Source organism: Nycticebus coucang, chromosome 14 (assembly GCF_027406575.1).
Source record: "Nycticebus coucang isolate mNycCou1 chromosome 14, mNycCou1.pri, whole genome shotgun sequence".
Lineage (NCBI taxonomy): Eukaryota > Metazoa > Chordata > Mammalia > Primates > Lorisidae > Nycticebus > Nycticebus coucang.
The window spans coordinates 20,519,554-20,541,315 of record NC_069793.1 but is presented as its reverse complement, the minus strand read 5'-3'; the positions used below and the strand labels follow the sequence as shown (position 1 = coordinate 20,541,315).

At 48.3% G+C, this 21,762-nt stretch overlaps 1 protein-coding gene across 3 annotated transcripts in view; it reads left to right on the top strand.

The window, feature by feature from the left end:
* PRDM11 (PR/SET domain 11) overlaps nt 1-21,762 on the top strand; it is an 86,877-nt gene that overhangs the window by 46,090 nt on the left and 19,025 nt on the right. For 2 of the 3 annotated variants that reach the window (XM_053561629.1, XM_053561630.1), the window contains exon 5: nt 11,654-11,721. In XM_053561629.1, the coding sequence (XP_053417604.1) occupies nt 11,654-11,721 (68 nt within the window). Of the gene's footprint in view, nt 1-11,653; nt 11,722-15,588; nt 16,011-18,786; nt 20,976-21,762 lie in introns of those variants that run through there. The other variant, XM_053561631.1, reaches the window with a different exon arrangement.

Here is a 21,762-nt window from a genome sequence, read left to right as displayed (position 1 = left end):
TTTTCTTTGCCAGAATACGCCATTTACATATTAAGTTCGCAATTGTTCACTGTTCATTTGGCAAGTAGTAATAACTGGTGTTGTACGGTCAACTGTTACTGGGAAACAAGCTACCTCAAAATTCAGAGGCATAAAATCAGGGTAGGGAAGCTTTTTCTGTAAAAGCTTTTTCCTAAATAGGTTTTGCAGACCACACAGTGGCAGTCACAGTTACTCAGTTCTGCCTTGGAAGCACAAATGTAGCCGTAAGTGTGGCGTGTGCCCGTACAAATTTATTTCTGGATACTGAAATATGAATTCCATATAATTTTTACAGCATGAAGTATCGTTCTTCTTTTGATTTATTTTCAACTATTTAAAAATGTACAAATCAGTGTTAGCTGGTGGGCCATATGAAAACAGGTGGTAGGCTTCAATTAGGCAGCAGGCCATAGTTTGCTGAGGCCTGGCATGGAGCAGCCATAATTTTCTCTCCTCATGGTTGACTGTAGTTCAGCTGGTTTAGCTGGGATCGCTGGGCAACTTGGCCTCTGCCTCCTTACTCTGGAACCAGGTTGGCCCCAGATATCTGAAGCATGTTTGTTCTGGGCCCATGGCTGAAGGAGCAGGGGTTCCCGAGGGAAGCTCTTCTGTGTTTTGAGACTTTGCTTGCGTTGTGTTTGTTAACATCCCACTGGCCACAGAAGTGTCATGGTTGAACACAGATTGTACAGGCTACCCATAAAATAGAATGTAATGCAGAGTCCCATGGAAAAGGGTTATAGGGACAGATGAGGAACTGGGGCCAAGAATTCAATCTGACACAGGCACCAACTCAGCCATAAACACAGTACTCTAGCGAGTGCAGAAATCTGATGGTGATTCTTGTGTGTTGATTTTTTTTTTAAATGAAAGCTTTGAGTTAAAGATTCTTGAAGAGAACCTTCAGATCTTGGGAAATATTAATTTCTAGTAAATACCTTGGCTTTGACAATAAGGGATTTTGAGTTTCCTAGTGTTTGAAAATTTCTCAAGGAGAGGTCCAGTCCAATCTATCGTGTTCCTGGAACCTAATTCAGCACCCCAAATGCCAGTGGGTCCTCAGCGCATGCTAGTTAGAGTTGATGAGCAACAACACCAGTATCAATAATAATAGTAATAATAGTAGCTGCCAGTTACCGAATACAAATGCTTTTTGTGTCTTAACTCTGTATTCTCCTGACAGCACTATGGGGTAGTTACAGGGCTTCAAAGACCAAGTTACTTACCTGAGGCTACACTGCTAATTGTGGTGCCAGAACCACAAACCAAAGTCAAAGTTCATAGTCTCCAGGCCCCAGATGTGAACACTTAAATACCCACATGATATTTATTTCTTTGGTCGTCTTCCCACTCACATAGAAACCTCCTGTTTCTTTAAGGAACTTTTCAAGCATATGGTATAAAGTTCTTTCTCTTTCCTTGTATGATTGCTAGTGCTGAATCTTTGGCAGATTTTTTTTTTTTCACAGCTTTATTGAGATCTAATTCACACACTATATAATACATCCACTTAAAGATATAAGTCAACGCTTTTTAGTATATTCGCAGATATGTGCAACCATCACCATTGTCAATTTTAGATCATTTTCATCACCTCCAGAAGAAATCCTATATCTTTTTGTTGTTATCCGCCCCCACCAGCCCCTTCTCACCCTCCCACCCCCAGTCCTAGGCAACCGCTAACCTCGTGACGCTATAGATTCTTCTATTCTGGGCTTTGATATGAATGAAATCATATAGCAGGTGGGCTTTTTTCACTTAATGTTTTCCAGATTCTCCATGTAGTAGCGTGTATTGTTCCGTTTTCTGGCTGAATAATACTCCACGTGTTGTGTATCTGTGCATCCATTGATGGACAGTTGAGTTCTTTTCCTTTTTGGCTATTATGAATGACATTCCCATAAACATTCATGTATAGGTTTCTATCTGGATATATGTTTTCATTTCTCTTGGGTGTAATACCTATGAGTCTGCTGGGTCTTATGGTGACTCTGTTCAGTCATCTGAGGAATGGCCACACTGTTTTCTAAAGCAGCTGGACCACATTATAGCACATTCCCCACCAATGGCGTAGGAGGTTTCTGATTGCTCTACATTCTTGCCAACACTTGTTTCTGTCTGACTTTTTGAGTCTAGCTATCCTAATGGGTGTGAAGTGATCTTCTCATTGTGGATCTTCAGGGTTTTTCCCTCTGCTTTTTTCAGGGTGGTTTTCCCCCTCAGGCCTATTAACTGCTTCAGTGTTAACTTGGAAGATGCTTCTAATCTACAGCATAGCATTTAAGGTTTGTTTCCACCCAATTCCTCTCTGGCTTCAGGCTCACTTCAGTTTGCATTTTTACTCCCTCTGGGATAGGCAGATTCTCCTTTCTTTGTTTCCCACCCTTGCCCAACACCCTTCATGTAAAGCATAACTAAAAGACAGGGTTCAGGCCAGTTTCCTTGACAGCTGTTGGGACTTCAGAATGCTGTTTGCTTGCACCAGGAGCCAGACTTCTTACCACGGAGAGAATGAGGCTGTGTGGGGTCAGGCAGGATAGGGAGTTATTGGTCCTGAGGCTGGGATAGGGAGTGATAGTCCTGGCACTTTGTCCAGGCAGAGCAGAGGTAATTATGAAGGACAGAGCTGTCTGAATTGGTTATGGGGTTCTGGACTCACACATTCCTGGGTTCCAGTCCTGGTTCTCCCACTTGCTGGGAGTGTGTCTTTAGACTGCTCACCTGTTCTTTCAGAATTCCAAGGTTCTTATCCATACGGTGGGGATGCACCGTCTAATGAGTTGTGAACATTCGTGCTTGTCACACGCATGGTGCCCTGCAGGTGATGAGCAGGTCACAGCTAGCTTTACCATCTCTGATTACCACCACATGGATTTCAGGAATGGCTGGGTACGGAGATGAAATCTGGGATTGTATGTACACATGCCTCATCAACCTGACCTCCAGAGTCTTTCTAAGCATTAAAAGAGAAGGAGATTCTGCCATTTGCAACAACATGAATGAACCTGGAGGACATTTTGCCAAGTGAAATAAGCCAGACAGAAGGACGAATGCTACCTAATACCACTTATCTGAGGAATCCTAAATAGTCAGATTCATAGAAGCAGAGAGTAGAACGTTGGTTGCCACGAGCTGGGGGGAGAGGGAAAGGGAAAGATGTTAGGCCAAGTAATGTGAGATGAACAAGTCCCAGGGGTCTGCTGTACAGCGTAGCACCTATAGTTAAAAATACTGTGTTTCGTACTTCAGAATTTACCAGGAGGATAGATCTCATGCTAAGTTTTATCACAATAGTAATAATATTAATAATAAATAAAAAAAGTAGGAGGGGTCTTTTGGAGGTGATGGCTATGTTTACATCATAGTTTGTGGTGACGTTTTCACAGGTGTGCACATACCCGGCCTCATCAGGTTGTATGCATTCCATTCGCACAGCTTTTTATATGTCAGTCATACCTCAATTAAGTGGCTTAAGGAGAAAGGAATTTGATGAAAGGTAGTTTTAGAACAATACAAAGAAGTACTAATTCCCCTAGCAGTAAAATTAGGGCAGATAGGTTAGCTCATGGTCCTTAAGGTTTTTTGAATCACCTAAAAAGATATACTTATATGCCAGCATTCATAAAATACTGCACACACGTTAAGGGATCCCTGGACACCAGATTAGGGACCTGGGGCCTGGATAATCTCAGAGGCCCCTGTTCAGCTTCAATGTTTGTTTTTTTTAGAAACAAGGTCTCACTCTGTCACCCAGACCCTAGTGCACTGGCATGATCGTAGCTCATAGCAGCCTCCAACTCTGGGCTCAAATGATCCACCTACTTGATTTTTTTTTTTAATTAAGTCATATATACATAGATCATGAATACATTTATGCCTTTGTGGGATTCAATGTGTTGATTATTTGTACAAATTGGAGTGTTTACATTCTACTAGCTTTCCCCTCATTTGCTTAATTACAGTGTTAAGACACTTGTGTTCAATACTTGATAGATTTGACTTGTACCCTTGCAATATGCTCCATAGGTGTGGTCCCACCATTAACCCTCCCTCTACCAAACCACCCCTCTCCCTTCCTATCCCTCTCTCCTTCCCTCCTTCATCCTGGGCTATAGTTATGATTCATCTCTCATATGCAAGTGTGAGTGATTATAAATTGGTTTCACAGTAGTACTGAGTACACTGGATACTTTTTTTTCCATTCCTGAGATACTTTACTAAGAAGAATATTTTCCAGCTCCATCCATGTAAACATAAAGGAGGTAAAGTCTCCACCTTTTTTAATGCTGCATAGTATTCCATGGTGTGTGTGTGTATATATATATATATATATATTATTAATCCATTCATGGGGATGGGCACTTGGGCTTCTTCCAAGACTTGGCAATTATGAATTGAGCTGCAATGAACAATCTGGTGCAAATATCTTTGTTGCCAAGTGATTTTTGGTCTTTTGGATATACACCTTGTAGAGGAATTGCAGGATCAAATGTCAGGTCTACATTTAGATCCCTGAGTTCCCTATACTTCTTTCCAAGAGGAACGTACAACAGCCCTCAGAATGGGAGACGATTTTTGCAGGTTATATTTCTGACAAAGGTCTAATAACCAGAATCCACTGAGAACTCAAACTTATTAATAAGAAAAGAACAAGTGATCCCATTTCATTGTGGGCAAGAGACATGAACAGAAGCTTCTCCACCTTGATTTCTTGAGGTTTTAGGCATATATCACTAAACCTGGCTTTTTTTTTTTTTTTAGTTTTTGTAGAGACAGGGTCTCACTATATTACCTTCCCTGGTCTTGAACTCTTGGCCTCAAATGATCCTCCCACCTCAGCCTCCCAAAGTGCTGGGATTATAGGTGTGAGCCACCATGCAAGCCCAGCTTCAGTGTTCTTCAGTCTGTGTTTCTGGGTGTAGCAGAAGTCAGAGTTCAAGTTCAGGTCTTCAAAGGGCTGGCCTGGGGAGTGAGTTGAGAACAGAGGTTGTACTGTTTGCCTGCTGGGGTTTGGGGAGGAGCATCTGAGGTGTTCCAGAGCACTTTGTCCACTGTCAATGGCTTCGCAAATCATCTTTATAACCACTTAAGAATACTTTATGGTCTCAGTGGGTTCCTGAAAGTTACAAACAAATGAGGTTTTTGAAAACCTGGTCTCTGCAGCATCTGGTAATGGCCTCATTTAGAGGAGCTCAACAGTGGATCCCTAATTGGGGCAGAGGTGCTGTTGCAAGGCAGGGTGTTCCTCCCTATTAAAATGCCAAACAAATGGGCTCAAACCATAGGCAAGGCTAGGGTTTCAGAGAGGGCTCCTAGAGAGCCTGGTTTGTTCTGATGGAGTGCTTAGGGGAATTTGGGACTAACATTGTACCTCTAAAGCATAGACTGTATCATCAGAGACCCGAGTTTACACCCTTCCGCATGTATTTCCCGTGTAGCCCCAGGCAAATTGCCCACCAGCCCTAAACCTCAGTTTCCTAATCTGTAAAATGAGGATAATAGTAGTAGCTACTTTGTAAATTATGATAATTCACGCAGTAGTATATCAAAGTGAAGTTGCTCCATTAGTAGTAGTTGTTGATGACTTTTTATTATTGTCAGAAATATTTAGTGATATATGCCTGAAACCTCAATATATGGACCATGCTTGACTCAAAGGGGCAAAACTTAGGCTTTTATATTGTTTCTTTTTTTCTTTTTTAGTATCTGTCTACATAGAATCATACAGTATTAGTTATAGACATAATTTTAAGGTCATTTAGGATAGGTTTCCACTCGTGAGGAAAATCCCTTTTTTGCCTCCCTGATAGCAATCATCCACTACTTAAATACTTCCAGTAACTAGCAGCTCAGCACCTTATGAGCTGCCAGTCCTAGTTCAAGATAGTTATTCCCTGTGCCAAAAGCTCAGTCTGTGTCCTTCTAAATTCTTGCCCATCCTGGTCCTGTCCCCCAGGTTGTGAGTCTTCCCACCTTTGATGATGGCTCTAGTTCTTCCATCTGTCCTCCTCCAGGCTGAGGACTCCCTTACCATGCTAGTCAACCTTCCTTGGTCAGGACTGGGTTGTTAAAGTCCTTGCACACAGTGCTAGGAGCTTCTGGGCTGGTCTGAGAAGCTCCAGGTTCAGAGAGGCCGAGGAGTTGACCTTGAAGAATAAGTGGAGGGAGGACAGTGGGAGACCAGCCTTCTGGGGGCTGGTGCTGAGCATCCAGTCCTGACTGGCCATCCCTGGATCCATCTCTGCCCCAGGCTTGGAGGCCTACAGTCCACTCCCCACTCAGGGTGGCCTGGGCTCATCCATGGGCTGCTCCTGCCTGCCCCGCATCCTCTGCCTAGAACACCATCACCCTCCTCTTCTTCAATATCTCAGCTTACACACTCCATATCCCCCAAGAGGGTCCTTGACTGACTCCCAGGTATGGAGCTCCAGCTCAGAGTTCCCATGACCCCACACAGTTCTCCACACACTGTCATAGTGACCTGGCTACTGTACCCAATGTACTGTCAACTTTCTTAGAGCAAATATTCTGTCTGCCTGGATCACCATTTTACACCCAGAACCTGTCACTGTAGCTGCTCCCTTTGTGATGTTTGTTGTTTGAATGAATGAAAGAACAAATAAAAAACACCTCTCAGAAAATCTCTGGACGGTAGCAAGCTGCTTAGGCAGCTCCCATGTCCCTCACAGCCCCCAACTGAGGCCTCTTTGTACAGTAGAAGCGGCAGATGTCTGATTATAACAACCCAGTTGTTGACGTACAGATCTCCCATGACCCAGAATTAATAATAATAACATTTGACATCTTCATTGTTAATCATACATGATCGCAATGGTAATTAAGTGACTGTTCATTGAATATCTTCCACATTAGTCATGACAACAGTGCTGCAAGGTTGATTGTTACCCCTATTTTACAGATGAGGAAACTGAGGCATGGCCAGTAAAGTGACCTGCCCAAGGCCATTCAGCTCGTAAGTGGTGCAGCTGAGATTCTGGCCAATTCCTCTGGTTCTATGGTTCCTACAACCCTGTAGACACCTCCACTACTGGCTACAGGAATGAGAGATGCTTTCTCTTTCCCCCCAGAAGAAAGAGAAGCAATCAGAAAATGATAATGTGGTGTAGTTAGTGTTGTAATAAAGTATAGGGTTCTGTGAGACCCCAGGGGAGGGTCCCTACAGACTACAGAATCATCTGGGCAGACTGTAAGAAAAAAGGAACCCTGAACTCCATGCTTTCTTTTCTTATCTTTTTGAGATTTTTTAAAACACAAAAGCATAATGGTCTCGTAAATGGAGAATGCAAAAGCATCCCTACTTTTCTCTTTTCTCCCGTCTAGAGGTAGTCAGAGTGGAGAGTTTGAAATGTATCACCTAGACTTTCTATGCTCACATAAACATGTGTATAGTTGTGTGCTGGTAAATGTTTGTAGCAGTCTGCTGGTGATGAGAGTCAGGGAGAAATATGAGGTCTAACAATTAAGTTCACTAACTCATCCTAGAAAAGGTACTATATACCTCATTGCTGAGGATTACGACAGTCACCTTCGAAATATGCCAGTGTCTAGTCCACCCCTCAGAGCAAGTTTGGAACTCTCTTTCTGGAATGACCAGAGCTGTCATCATACCAGGTCTGACAATTAAGTTTGCAAACTTGCTACTGCACACTTATGTTGGCAGCACTGTACAAACAACTTGGTAAGGTTTCATAACCTTGCTATATCAGCATCTCACAGCTGTGTTCTTGTCAACATGTGGTGGGTGTCTTGCTGAATGGTGTTCATTATTGCCATTGCATGTTTTTGTGTGCCATATGATGATAGTTCTGATAGTCATTCCAGAAAAGGAGTTCCAAAATTGCTTTGAAGAGTGGACTAGGCTTTGGGGTCAGTACCTAGCTTGCCAGGAGGGAATACTTTAAAGGTAACTGTAGTGATGATCAGCCATGAGGTATATAGCACTTTTTCTAGGATGAGTTTGAGTATGTGCCAATTTCCATGGTGTAAATGCTCCCACCATGGCTGATTTTGAGCTACAAACACGAAATCACTAAACGTGTGGTTGGGAGGACATATGCAGTAGCAGCTGTTATGCCATGTATAGTATTTCCACTGTTCTGCTGTAGGAGATGCCAATGCCTTCAAGAGCATAGATAACAGTAAACTGTAGTAAAAGAGTCAGGAAGTGATTAAGTTTTGAGAATTCTGTTTTAAAAGTAAATAATTTATTGACTTGTAAGTTTATATCATTTAATTTTTAATATTGGTTTGGTTTAACAACTGGTTCACAAAATTCCTGAAAGTTTGAACAGTTGACCCTTAGGACAAGCTGCCTTCAGCACAGCACTCATTTCCTCTCTACTAAAATACTAACATCCTATCAAGGCCGCAGTGATGTTGCCAGTGCACTCCATCCCGGGTGACAGAGTGAGACTCCCATCTCAAAAAAAAAAAAAAAATTAACCTTGTGTAATTTTTTTTTCTTTAACTTGCTTTTATTACGTAAGAGGTTCTTCATCCAACTATTCTATCACCCGGGATTCTACCAAGTGTCACATACTGTGTTAGGAACTGACACTACCGCCATGAGCAGGACAGCCATGTGCTTTGCCCTGATTAGTTTAGGGAGGAAGCCTGTCAGTTACCAAGTTGACAAATAGATAAACACGGTCAACTCCAAAAGAAATGCTCACTATAATTAGGACTGTAACAGGACAATGTCCTAGAGACATGGCTATGTGAGGCGCAGGGTGTGGAGGTTGAGGTGTGGCGAGGAAGAACTTACTTTAGGTTTCTGTCAAGAAAGGCTCCTTCTGTGGAATTGACATCATCTGAGTCTCAAAAGATAAGAAGGGACCAGGCATTCAGAACTTAGTGAGAAAAGTTGAGAAAGGGTAGGTTTCCTTGAGTGCCTATTATGTAAAATTTACAAACGTGCAAAAGAGTTCTGTTCATTGTTCCTAGAAAAAATCCTTACATCACAAAACTGGGAAGGCTCCCTGCCAGGATGGTGGGTACCCTTGGAGGGAGGGAGGGAGAGGGATTGAGTTGAAGGAGGCAGAGAGGGCCTTCAGCTGCATCTAGGCTTTTCTATGAAAGGAGAGACAGGACTGGGACATATAAAACTGATGTTGATTTTTGTTGGTTGTAGTTTCTGGGCAGAGTTGTCAGCTACATTATTCTTTATAATTTCTGAATGCTTGAACTGTTTCATAATTATTATTTTATTAAGAGTAGGGGAAAGAGGTTCTGGGCAGTGGAATCAACTAATTGTTAAGGCTCAGTCTCAGCCCATCATGGCTACAGAGCAGTAGAAAGAGAGAGAGAGAGAGGCCCGCGGTAAGTTGGAGAGGCAGGCAGGGAGCAGTCATACGGAACTCAAAAGCCAGAACCATGAATATGAATTTTATTGTAAGTGCACCTAATGCCGTCTTAAGCTGGTGAGGAACATGATCTGACTCACTTTGGTACAAGATTTCTCTGCTGCTGTGGGAAGAATCAGTGAAGGGTTAAGAATGCCATCAGGGAGGTTAGTTGGGATTCTAGGCCTGGTAAAGTGGTTCTGCTTCACTGAGGGACCCAACCCCTGGGCCACAGACCAGTACTGGTTCATGGCCTGTTAGGAACCAAGCTGCACAGTAGGAGGTAAGCAACAGGCAAGTGAGTGAAGTTTCATATGCATTTATAGCTGCTCCCTATCACTTGCGTCACTGCCTGAGCTGCGTCTCCTGTCAGATCAGGAGCAGCATTAGATTCTCGTAGGAGCAGGAATCTTACTGTGAACTGCGCACATGAGGGATCTAGGTTGCGGGCCCCTTTTGAGAATCTAATGCCTGATGATCTGAGGCGGTGATGCTAGGGCTGGAACTGTCTAGTTGCAGGAAAATAAGCTCAGGGCTCTCACTAATTCTGCATTATAATGATTTGTATAATTATTTCATTGTATGTTACAATGTAATAATAATAGAAATAAAGTTCACAATACATGTAAGGTGCTTGAATCATCCCAAATCATCCTCCACGCCAGCCCAGTCTGTGGAAAAGTTTTCTTTCATGAAACCGGTCTCTCGTGCTAAAAAGGTTGGGGACCACTGGTCTAGCTCAAAACTTGTCAAAACTTATCAGGTTGTACTGTATATGCCAATTATATTTCAGTAAAGTTGTTATAAATGAAAAAAGAAGGAACATGTCATTATGAAACAAAAAGGCAGGATGAAGAAAAGATGGATGTGAAAAAGAACCAATTAAAAATTCTGAGAATGAAAAATATTCATCGAATGCAAGGTACTCATTAAAAAAGGAAGCAAAGAAAGGAAAAACCTCAGTAGATGAGCGAAACCCCGGACTGGACATAGTCAAAGAGATAATTAGTGAGTTGGAAGAGAGTTCTGAGAAATTTTGCTAGAGACTACCTAGAAAAAAAAGGAAAACTATGAAGGGGTAGTTTAAAGACATGGAGGATAGATTGAGATAGTTCTATATATGTTTAACAGAAATTCTAACAGAAGAGATTGGAGAAAACGACTGAGAAGCTGTACTCAAAAGCATAATGGCTGAGAATTTTCCTGCCATTATAAAAAGAGATACAAGTCTTCAGTGATATCTTCTTTATAAGAAGATAGTCTTCTTATATAAAAAGAGATACAAGCCTTCAGTTGGAAAGTGCTCATCAAATAATGAGAATTTCAAAAAAAAAGTAGATCTCTGCTTTAAAACTACATGGCAAAACTGCAGAAAATCAAGAAAAAAAGGGAAAGTCTTAAAACTTACTACAGATTACCCACAAAAGGACAACTTAGACTAATAGTAGGTTGCTTTTGAACCCATGACAGTATTTTTAGCAATCTTAAAAGGGCTGAAAAAAACAAAAACTGAATCAGCCTAGAATTTCGTATGCAACTGAATTCTGATTCAAGAGCAAGGGTGAAATAAAGACATTTTTCTGAAGAGAAAGTGGCCCAGCCCCAAACCCTGAGGCTCTTAAACATTTAGAGACAAACCCTGATGCTCTTGAACATTTAGAAATTGAGCAGAGGAGGAACCCTCTCAAATCTTATATGTCCAGTCATCCAGCAGAAACCATAGAGAGAGAAGGAGTATTGGAAATCAGGACCAAGGAGGAAGATGGTCCCACCCATCTTCTGGGAATTCAAAACACCTGTGAAAGGGGTATAGGCCTCCTCCAGTGTCTCTAGGGCAGGGGTCCTCAAACTGCGGCCCACGGGGCCACATGAGGCCATGTGATTGTATTTGTTCCTGTTTTGTTTTTTCACTTCAAAATAAGATATGTGCGGTGTGCATAGGACTTTGTTCATAGTTGTTGTTTTTTTTTTTTTAAACTATAGTCTGGCCCTCCAATGGTCTGAGGGACAGTGAATTGGCCCCCTGTTTAAAAAGTTTGAGGACACCTGCTCTAGGAGAATGGAAATGGGTGGAGAGTGGATAGAAGGCATCTGTGACCCCAGCCTGGGTTTCAGTCCAGTACCAGTGGGGACATTTCAGGGGAAGGGCAGAGGGGAGGGAGATAAGGTAGTAAGTGGGGCCAGGCCCTGGGTCCTGGGTTGAGAAGGAGCCCAGGGACATGAAAGCCCCCCTGGGATGGCCTATTCTAGACTCTCTCTCTTTCTTCCAGATTGTAGACAAGAATAACCGCTATAAGTCCATAGACGGGTCAGATGAGACTAGAGCCAACTGGATGAGGTGAGTCCTGCTCTCTGCTGACTTCCCGAGAATCATGCCCACCTTCTGCAAAGGAGGCCCAGGGATTGTACTGGGCTTATGGGGTCTACAGTGGTGGAGACTCCTTAAGGTTCTGGCACTGCTATTTGTCTAGCTCTGGGGCACCTTCCTCCTCCCCCAGGCTTCCATCAGGGAGCTCTGGAGGAGTGCCTATGGCCAGGCTGCTGGGTCACAGGGACCCCTTGGGACTGCACACTTGCTGGTGTGTATGGAATACCCAGGCCTAGGCTCCTGGCAGGATTTCTGGTAGGAGAGGCGGGGCGGGGAGGGGGTGTCCCCTGCCTAGGACTTTGGCACCTTCTCTCAGGGCAGATCCTGCTGGGGTGGTATGGGAACCTTCCCAGTGAAGCCCCCAAAAGTTGTTTCAATGGTCCTCATGGAGGAGGTAGCTTCTGGCAAAGTCTTTAGCTCAGTTTTTGATGGTGCTCGCTGCTCAGGCTGATTGCTTTCAAGAGTGGTTTTACCTTCCTGCAGATCATATGGAGCAAAAATTTTGTAAATAATTTAAAAAGAATAGTTTCACCTTGTTCCTGTGTTTGGGACAGAAGTTTGCACAAGAAAGATCCTTAAAGGCCAAATAGAAAGAGCAGGAGTCAGCCCAGGGTCACCCAGAGACAGCAGGGCAGACACTGGGAATCACAGGTCCAGCGTGGTGCTATTAGCTGAGGTCCAGCATGGTGAGGCCTGGGGGCGATGGGGAATGTCTGGGTAATGTGCCTTGTTACCTCCTTAGTGGCCTCTCTCTGGGGTCCAGGAGTGGTGACTTGGGGGTTGGATCTGGGTGGGAGGGAATGGAGGCCTCCAATGCCTGATGCCAGGGGCACAGCTGCACAGTGGCCCTGAGCCCTCCAGTGGTGTTTGTGACCCATGGGGCTGTGGGGGCCGGGGGAGGGGTGAGAGAGTGATTGTGCTTGGAGGAGGGAGTATGCTGTATTGCACTCTGAGACTTTCCAAGCAAATCAGGAGACATGGTTGAGGTGGAGAGTCAGTGAGGTTTCCCGTGTCCTTCCCAGGGGTCCTGCTGACGCCTATGCTCCCTTCAAGCAGCCCAATCAGCCAAGCTACAGTTTGTGCTGTAGTGTTCATCTTCTCACCGGCTGGGCTTGTTGCCATTTAGCAGGTGCAGAGTAGAGGTGCCAAAGATGGGTGGGCCTCAGCCTCGCAATGTGGGACAGGTGCCCACACCCCCTGAGCCTCTTTCACATAGTCTGGTCAGACATTGCCTTGAAAGTGTCCCCAAGGAGGTAGCTTGACACTCCTAACTCCCCCACAACCATGCCCAGGTCAGCTGGGCACATGCAGTTTGTCACCTGGGTACTGAGCACCTACTTAGAGTCAGGCCACATCAGCCCTGGGCCTCTCCGGACTCACCCTCAACACCACAGAAATGACTCCTAATACATCTGTGGGGGTGCAGACAGTGTGCTTCAAGAGCCCCGATGAAAGGGGGTGGGCTTTGACAAGGGCCTTCAAGGGGGAGAGGCTTTCGTTTGTGGGCATCAAGTGGGATAGGGGTGAGGTGTCCAGATAGCCTATCTGGTGGCTGCTGTGCTGCCCGATGGCACAGCCTGGCCCCAGCTGCCCAGAGGAGAGCACGTCTGTGGCCCATTCCGGCACTGGGCTTCTGTGCTGTTGCTTTCCAGGCTCCAGGAGCTTTGCCATTGGAGCCGAGTCTGTCCCACTCTTCTACCCATCTCTGATCTTTCTTATAACCCCAAAGAAGGGGAGTCATCCTCTGAACTAACTTAGCCATCATCTAGCACCCCAAAGATTTGGACTTAATCGGGCTGGACGTGGATCTGGGGCACTGCACTTCTAAAGCTCTCGTAGTGATTCTGATGTGCCGCAAGCATTGAGAACCACTGCTGTGTACTGATGCCACAGTGGTCAGACTGAGGCCCAGAGCAGAGCAAAGTCTTGCACAGGATCATACAGACACTGGAAGAACAAGGATTTGAACCTCTGACTCTGGACTTCCAGGCCACTGTTCTTTCTGCTTGTGCAGAAAGGGACCAGGCTCTTGGGTGGCTGTCATTTGGGGGTGGGGGGGTTCTGCTTCTAGCACTTTGCTAGCATGAGATCCGTCCTATTCCACGGGCCTGTCCTGATCACAGCTGGCAGGCCCTCATCTCCTGACAACTCAAGGAGCAGGTTGGAGTCGGTTGTGTGGCTCACTGCCATGGAGACGCCTGCTGGTAGTTGTTGGAGTGAGGGGAAACCCAATTAACCCTGGACAGCCCTTTTCCTTCTCACATGTAGCTCCCTTGGGGACAGCTCCTGATTTGCAGACACTTTTACTTGCACTGTCAGAGCACTGGCGTTGGGGGTGATCAGATGGAGTCAGTTACTTAACAAAATAAGTGGTGGGCAAGGAAGGGAACGGTCTCTCCTGTTCCAAGTTTTTACTTTATGGCCCTATGCTAGGTGCTCTGTGGGTGGTGCTTGTCAGCCAGGGCTATTTGGTGCTCCTAAGGGCGTTTGGCAATGTCTTGAGATATTTTTGGTGGTCACAACTCTGAGAGTGGATGTTATTGGTTTCTGTTGGGTAGAAGCTAAGGATGTTGATAAACCTCCTGCATTGCATGGGATTCCCTCTTCCCTGAACAAAGAGTTTTCCAGTCCCAAAAGCCAATAGTGGTGTGATGGAGAAACATGCATTAAATCACCCGAGTAGCACCGAGCGGTTGGCAGTAGGATTATCACTCTAGTTTTATGGAAGAGGAAACTAGGTTTATACAGGTCTGTTGCTTGCCCAAGAAGACTCAGGCTTTAGGGCCAGGTCTGCCTGAGTGCGAGGTCTGTTCCTGCCACCGTCTTGCGCAGGGTAGTGAAACCCCAGCCTTCTTCCCTGCACTTCTGGGCCCTGAGGCTTCTGGTGGGTCAAGTGGGGAGGTGCCACTGCCTCTCCCTGTGGTTTTAGAAGGAGTCAGAGGAGTAATCAGGCTCTGGGTTTCCGTCCAGACCCTGAAGTCTTCTCTTGGATTTTTTTTTTTTAAGGCTTTTAGTTAGTTGAAGAGCAAACAGAAGAACAGTGTGGAGAAATTGAGTTTCAAAGTCATGCCGGTGCCAGGTCAGAGCCCTCTGCTTAGTGCCCTGGCTGCTCTGTGGAGGTGGAAGCCAAGGTCACTCGTAGTGTCCATTAGAGTGGAACTTGTCTCCCTCTGGAAACTCCTGGGTGCCTCGAATCTTGCCACAGTGACACAGCGGCCCGCCCTCAAAGGAGCGTGTGCTCCTGTAGGATGGCGAACCTGTTTTCCTCCACAATCAGAGCTTGCTCTGATCACACCTTAATCCTGGGCGGGTGGCAGCACCAATGCCATGCCCCATAGCAACCCACTGTGAAGACTCCTCCCATCCGTGCTTTGGGCTATGGGGCTGTATGTAAATCTTGTATAGAGGCAATGGTCTAATCCTAATTCCAGTAAAGATCCCTCGTCACTACCTTTCAGGGCTTTAAAGCTCTTTTACATTGTTGTGCCTTTGCTCTTAATAACAACCCAGACCTTGGTGTGGTTGTTATTCCCATTCTGAGGGAGGAAAGGTTAAATGAACTTGAAGCACCCTAGTTCTCACCGCTAGTAAGAGGTAAAGCAGACCCTGGAGTTGACTGAGTCCAGCGCTCCCAGCTGCCTCCAGTATGGCTCCTCTTCCCACCTTCCCCTCCAAGTAGCAGAAGGGACCTCTCAGTAGGAGGAGGGTGTGGTGGGGCCAGGTGGCCCCAGGTGCCTCCTGGGCTCCCCAGCTGGGGGCCAGCAATTAGGAAGGAGGAGGACCGCCCACATTGACAGTCATTTACCCAATTGTGCTTTGTGGGATATTCAACCCAAGGAACGTGGCACCCCTGGCCGAGCGTAAGAGGAAGCCCAAGTTCTCCAAGGAGGAGCTGGATATTCTGGTCACAGAGGTGACCCACCACGAAGCAGTTCTCTTTGGGAGGGAGACCATGCGACTGTCCCATGCTGACAGGGACAAGATTTGGGAAGGCATAGCTCGGAAAATCACCTCCGTCAGCCAGGTGCCCCGCTCCGTGAAGGACATTAAGCACAGATGGGATGACATGAAACGGAGGACCAAGGACAAGCTAGCCTTCATGCAGCAGTCCCTGTCCAGCCCTGGGGCCGGGAGCCATGCCCCCACCATCGTGCTCACAGCCCACGAGAGGGCCATCCAGTCAGCACTGCTCACTGCCCGTGTGGGGTGCAGCTTCCCCAGGGCAGAACTGGATGGCACTGACAGCCCTTCAACCAGCTGTGAGTATCCCGCCTCCCCACCTGCGCCTGGGCTGTCTGCTCCCAGCCTGTTCTGCTCAGTCCCTGAACTTTCCTTCTTGTGCTTTCCTGTCCCTCTCTGTCCAGCCCACTCTTTCCATTCTTCCCCCTCTCCTACTTCTGTCTCATCTCTACCCTTTTCTGTGCATTTATTCTGGAATATCCTGAGGATCTCCGGGCCAGGCTGTGCCGGCAGCTGGGAAGATAGCTGTATACACCGTCCACCAGCCATGCCCTTGGGAGTTCCTAGACTCACAGGAAAACATCAACTTTAAATAATTGCACAAGTAAACTTACAATGAAGGGAGGAAGGACGAGTGAGTCTAGGCAGTCCTGAGAGCAAGGCAGGCTTCACAGGCACGAGACTGTGAAGTCACAGGGGCCTGCTGGGTTGTAGGCTCTGCTGCTGCCATCTGGACATTCTTAATAATCTTCGAACCAGGGCCCCATGTCTTCATTTTAAGTTTGACCCTGCACATTACAGAGCAGCTCTGTCTGTGAGTGAGGAGTAGAGGCTCCTAGCTGTGCCAGGGGCTGGGGGAGGTCCCCCAAGGAAGCAGCAATGGGCTGGATGTGAAGGGTAAGAGTTAACCAGGCCAGGCAGCAGCGTGGGGCGCAGAGGAGGGAGGGGCGAACATGCAGGCAGAGAACAGCATGTACAAGTCTGTGCATCAGGAAGTCGCTTGGCACGTTCCAGAAACAAGGAGAAGCCAGGGAAGCCCATGTATAGCCAGCGAGGGGGAAGGGGCTTGAGATGAAGCAGCCAAGTTGTCCGGGCTCAGGCCGTGGAAAGATCAGCTCCGTTCTCTGAGTCTGGTCCTAGGGCTTTCTTGTCTGTCTGCACTCCCCCTGCCGTTCCATGCGACTTCCCCGCTTTTCCCTGCATGCTGCCTTTTCCCACCTACCCTAAGGCTGTCTCTACGCTCCCGCTCCCTGTCCTCCTTGCTGTCCCCCCTTCTGCCCCGTGTGTCCCTGCATTCCCCGGTGTTTCCTATATCTCAGATGTACTTTGAAGCTGGGCCCAGCGGCTGGGGTGGGTGTCTCTTGAGGCTGGTGTTCTGGTTGGGACACACAAGACGGGGGAGCAGTCGAGGCCCTTCTGTGCCCCCTGCAGCCCCAGCCTTGGTCCCCGGTCCCCACTGGAGGCTGTCTACCTGAGGGTCCAGAGAGGTGGGAGCAGGGCAGGAGGGGCTCTAAGGGAGCAGCCACAGCCCAGTCTGAGGGAAGGTGGTTCACAAAGACTCAAGCCTTCCCTTCCCAGGCCCCCTTCCACTGGGATCTGCTCATTTCCTATTTGGCTGGGCCTCCTGACAGGTGGCGATTCACAGAGTCAGATTTTCAGGACTGGAGGGGAACATGGAGACCATCTAGTTGGACTCTCTTGCTACCCAGATGAGGAAAGTAAGCTGCAGAAACAGAGGTGGCCCCTAGCTCAATTCAGAGCCAGGACTCAAACCAGGGTCTGCCAGTATTCTGTGAACTGGTATTTTCCTAAGTCTTACTATGATTCCACCCAATTAGGATAAAAAAGAAGGAGGGGCCAGTACCCAGTAAAGCCTGTTCCCTGAGCCCTGCGCTACTGAGACTGAAGACGGTGAGGTTACCGAAGGCAGCTGGGCTGGCAGGGAGCCTGTGTGCCTCAGGAAGAGCAGCCCCACACCAGCCCTCCTGTCCCTAGCCGGTGGCAGCTGCTACACACTCAGCCCCAGCTTGGTGGAGAGAGGCCCGGGCAGGCGTGGAGGGAGTGGCACCCCTTCAGCACTGGCTGTGCTAGAACGGGTTTCTGGAATCTCCCGGATTCCCTCCACCGAGGCCAGGAGGCACTAAGCTCCTACTGTGCCAGGCCAAGTGAGACCCTGGGACCCTAGAGAAGCACAAGGCAGCCTGTAGGATAAACCTCCCTGTTTCCCCTGTCACTTTCCTTGGTGTGGTCCTGAGTTCAGCACCACAGGTACAGGCAGCAGGGAGGACTTGCCGGTTACAGTGTTTTAATCCCTACCTGGGAGTCAGCCCACAATGTTGGTCATCGGAAAGCACTGGCAAGGGGTGGGCCCCCTCACCCAGCTGCAAGCAACAGTCTGTCTGATGGTGCCGGCAGGCTCAGGTGCTTGTGGGTGGGGGCACAATGTGCCTGACCTGGCCGCCTTGGGGACTGAGGGGGACATCCAGGCTGAGTGCAGAGGTGGCTGCTCTGTGCTATTCTGCCAGCACTCTGCTGGTTTCCTCCCCCTGCAGAGATTTAAAGTTGCAGGTTCCAGCAAGGCCACAAGATGGCCCAGGCAGCTCAGAAATGGGCTAGGGAGGCTGGAGCTCAGAGGGCAGAGGACATGTTAGTACCTTTCAGCAGGTGTCACTCTTTCAGCTTTGCAAAGTTCCTTCCTGTCTGTTCTCGTTTATCACCCTTTTTAGCAACCCAGCTAGACAGCCAAGTGGTTAGGTGGGTAGATGGAGCAGTCGTTACCTTTACTTTGCAGAAAGTGAGTCACAGAGAGATGTGGTGATGTGGCCAAGGTCATGAGGTGCTGGGCTGACATGCTGTCACTGGGACTTGGGTCTCCACATCTGCCCCTGCCACCTGGAATGTCGCCATTCCCAGGAGAGGAGGGGAACTGGGACCTGCTCGTGCTCACTGTTTGCCCTAGAGTGCCTAGCCCATTTACCTCAGAAATTTGGGGTGTTTTGCAGGGGTGGGTCCAAGCCCAGGGCTGCCCTTTCCCCATGTTGTAATCATTTTTCCTTCTTTGTTTCTGTCCCCAAGATGATGAAGATGAGGAGGCACCTGGGCCCTCAAGGCAGCCTATTCAACTGCCCCTGCAGCGGTCTCCGGAGGAAGAGGCCCGCCTGGCCAGGCCCACCCTGCTCCGTTCATCCTCCTCCTCAGACCAGTCTGAGACGGTGGGCCCCAAGCCAGAGGCCCTGCCCCGCCCCTCACCCCAGGCCCAGGCTGCCTGCAGGACCCCTCAGCCACAGCCCAGCCCACCCACCACGGGCCTTGACTGGCAGCTCCTCCACGTCCACGCCCAACAGACGGAGATGTTCAGGCAGTTCTGCCAGGAGCTGGTGACTGTGCACCGGGACATGGCCAACAGCATGCACATCATCGGCCAGGCCATGGCTGAGCTGACCAGCCGTGTCGGTCAGATGTGCCAGACACTGACAGAGATCCGGGATGGGTTTCAAGAGTCTCACCGGGGGCCAGATGGAGCAGCCCCCCCGGGCTCCACTCCCCAGGCCACCCAAGCCCAAGCTCCCCTGCCAGAGGCCTCACCAGCTCCCCCAGCACCAGCCCCCACACGGACTACCAGGTCTCAGAAAAGAAAGCATAATTTCTAACCTGGCCAGTCTGCACTAGAAGGAAGAGTGGTAGAGGAAGGGTGTCTGGCCTTGCAACAGGGTCTAGTCTCTTGTGCCCAGGACCAATGACCCTTACAGGACATTGGGGGTACCGTTTCATCTTCATGGAGTACAGAGTGCTGCCCGGAGCTCTAACAGCACGTATGCAGCCCCATTCCCTCATCTTTGGCGAATGCTCAAGATGCAAGAAAAGCTACTTGCTTGATGCTTGCTTGGCCTGGAGGATCGCTGTCCTCTTGGTCTGTAGCCCACAGCAGCAGGCCTTGCAGGGAAGGGAAGAGCACTGTGGGAAGCACCTGAACGGAAGCTGTTTTCCAACCTCAGGGCTGCTGCTTCAGCCTCCCAGGCCTGGCATAATCCCAAGCCCCCATTCTGCTGCCTTTGAAGGGCCCATCACCACCGGTCAAGTCTGTCCTTTGAGAAGGGGTCTGTCCTCCCCCTGCCCAGGGGTTGTGCCTTGGCCCTCTGCTTGCCCTCGTGCGTGCGCTCAGCTGCTGTGCTTGCCTTTTGTGCAGTGGGGAGAATGGGAGAACATCGGAGGAAGGCAAAGAGGATCCTGCATTTGTAGAGAACACTTTACGCCTTTCCCCTTGCAGAGGGGTGGTCTCAGTGGGTCCTCAGGACAATCAGAGAGGCAGCCAAGTCGGGTATGATTATGATCATTCTTATTATCGTCTGCATTTTATCATTGGTAAATGACACAGACAGCTAGTGGGGGGCCAGGACTGGAAGCCAGAACTGTGGGTTTTTTTAGCTCCACTGTCAGAGGCCAGATATGGAGTAGTGGGAGGAGGGGTCTTGCCTATTCCCTAGCCTCTGCCTCTCCCCCACCCCCCAGCCTCAGCCCCACCTCAGCTCTCCCGGTCAGAGGGGGAGGCAGTGATAGCACTGGGGAGGTGAATGTGTACCCCACCCTATCCCTAGGCTCACAGCCAGTGGCTGGGGAGAGGCAGGGCCCAGGTCAGGAGCAACCCCTCCTCTGGCTTCTAAAGAACTCAGAGTCCAGCAGGGCTCGTTTCTCATTTCAGCTTCCGGCATGCCTTGCCTCTGCTTGCTTGGGCTGCGTATGCACCAGCTGCACACACCCCTGGCTTCACGTTTCATTTTGGAGAGAGAGAAGTGGGTTCTTAGCGTTAGGGAAGAAAGTGGCAGGTGGCAGATGCAAGCTTTGCTCTGACCTGGGTGCAGCTCAATTCGGTGTCATCTTTGCTCCCTGGCCTGAGGCTGACCCCAGCAGAATTCTCTCACTCCACCCCTGCACCCTCCCATCCTACCCACTAATGCCATAGTGGGAGCTGGGGGACTGCTATGCCAGTGCCTGCCAAGGCTGCTCCTGGAGTGCTGCTTATAAACCCGGCTTTGTTTAATATAAGGAGAACAGAGGGCAACTGCCATGTCCTTGCACCTTTTGGCCCATCACCACGTTTCTGTGGTTCTTTGGGGGTTCCTACTCCCCCAAACTGATTCCCCAGTCCCACAGTCTGAAGGCTTGATTATTGCCTGGAATCACCCTGCCCTCCTATGCTGAAATGAAAGATTGCCTTCCGAAGTATTTTTGTTAAGATGGCAATAAAAAGAAATCAAACTCACACTTTGAACACACCCAGTCTCCAGGATTGTTCTTTGGTGTATATTCTCTTTCTTCTCTTCCTGTGAAAATCTCGAGGCCTCCGAGGCAGTGGGTAGATGATTAAGGGAAAGCACCTTGGCCAGAAGGGTTCCAGTGCTCCTTGATTTCCCTGGTTCTATAAGCTCACAGCTGCCCTGTGTGCGCACTGTGCTGACCTCAGAGGAGAGGAAGGCATGCTTGGGCTGCAGAGACAAAGCTGCTATGTGTGAAACCGTTCAGTTATATTTCATTTCTATGCACATCAAAAGTGAGAGGTTGCTAAGTGAAATTTAACTTTTGTTCCCTAAAAATAAGCTTAGGGGTCCTAGGAAACACATCACTGCTGACAGGAGACTCCAGAAGGCTCAGGGGCTGTCCTTGTGCCACTGCACTTTAGGGACCCTCCTCCCTCAAGTGTGACCCTTCCTCATCCGAGTGTCTGTCTGGTACAGGCAGGGCCTTGCCCACCTGGATCTGAGGCTTCTCAAAGTCACTTCTTCCTCTATTCTCATGGGGCCTCTTTCCCTGGGCACTGCCCTGGTTTCCTGCCAGTCATGGGAGACTTTCTTCCAGGCAGGAGATCCCCACATCTTGACCACAGATCCACTCTCTAAGGGGTTCTCCCCAACATTTGGCCTCTTGGGATCCAGGCTGTCTTCTGTATTTCTTGTCCAAAAAGCATGGCCAAAGAAATCATGACTATTCAATTTCTAGGAAATGCAAAGATACCGTGAAAGGAGGCTTGGGGTCCTCTGCCCCAAGGTCAGTGTT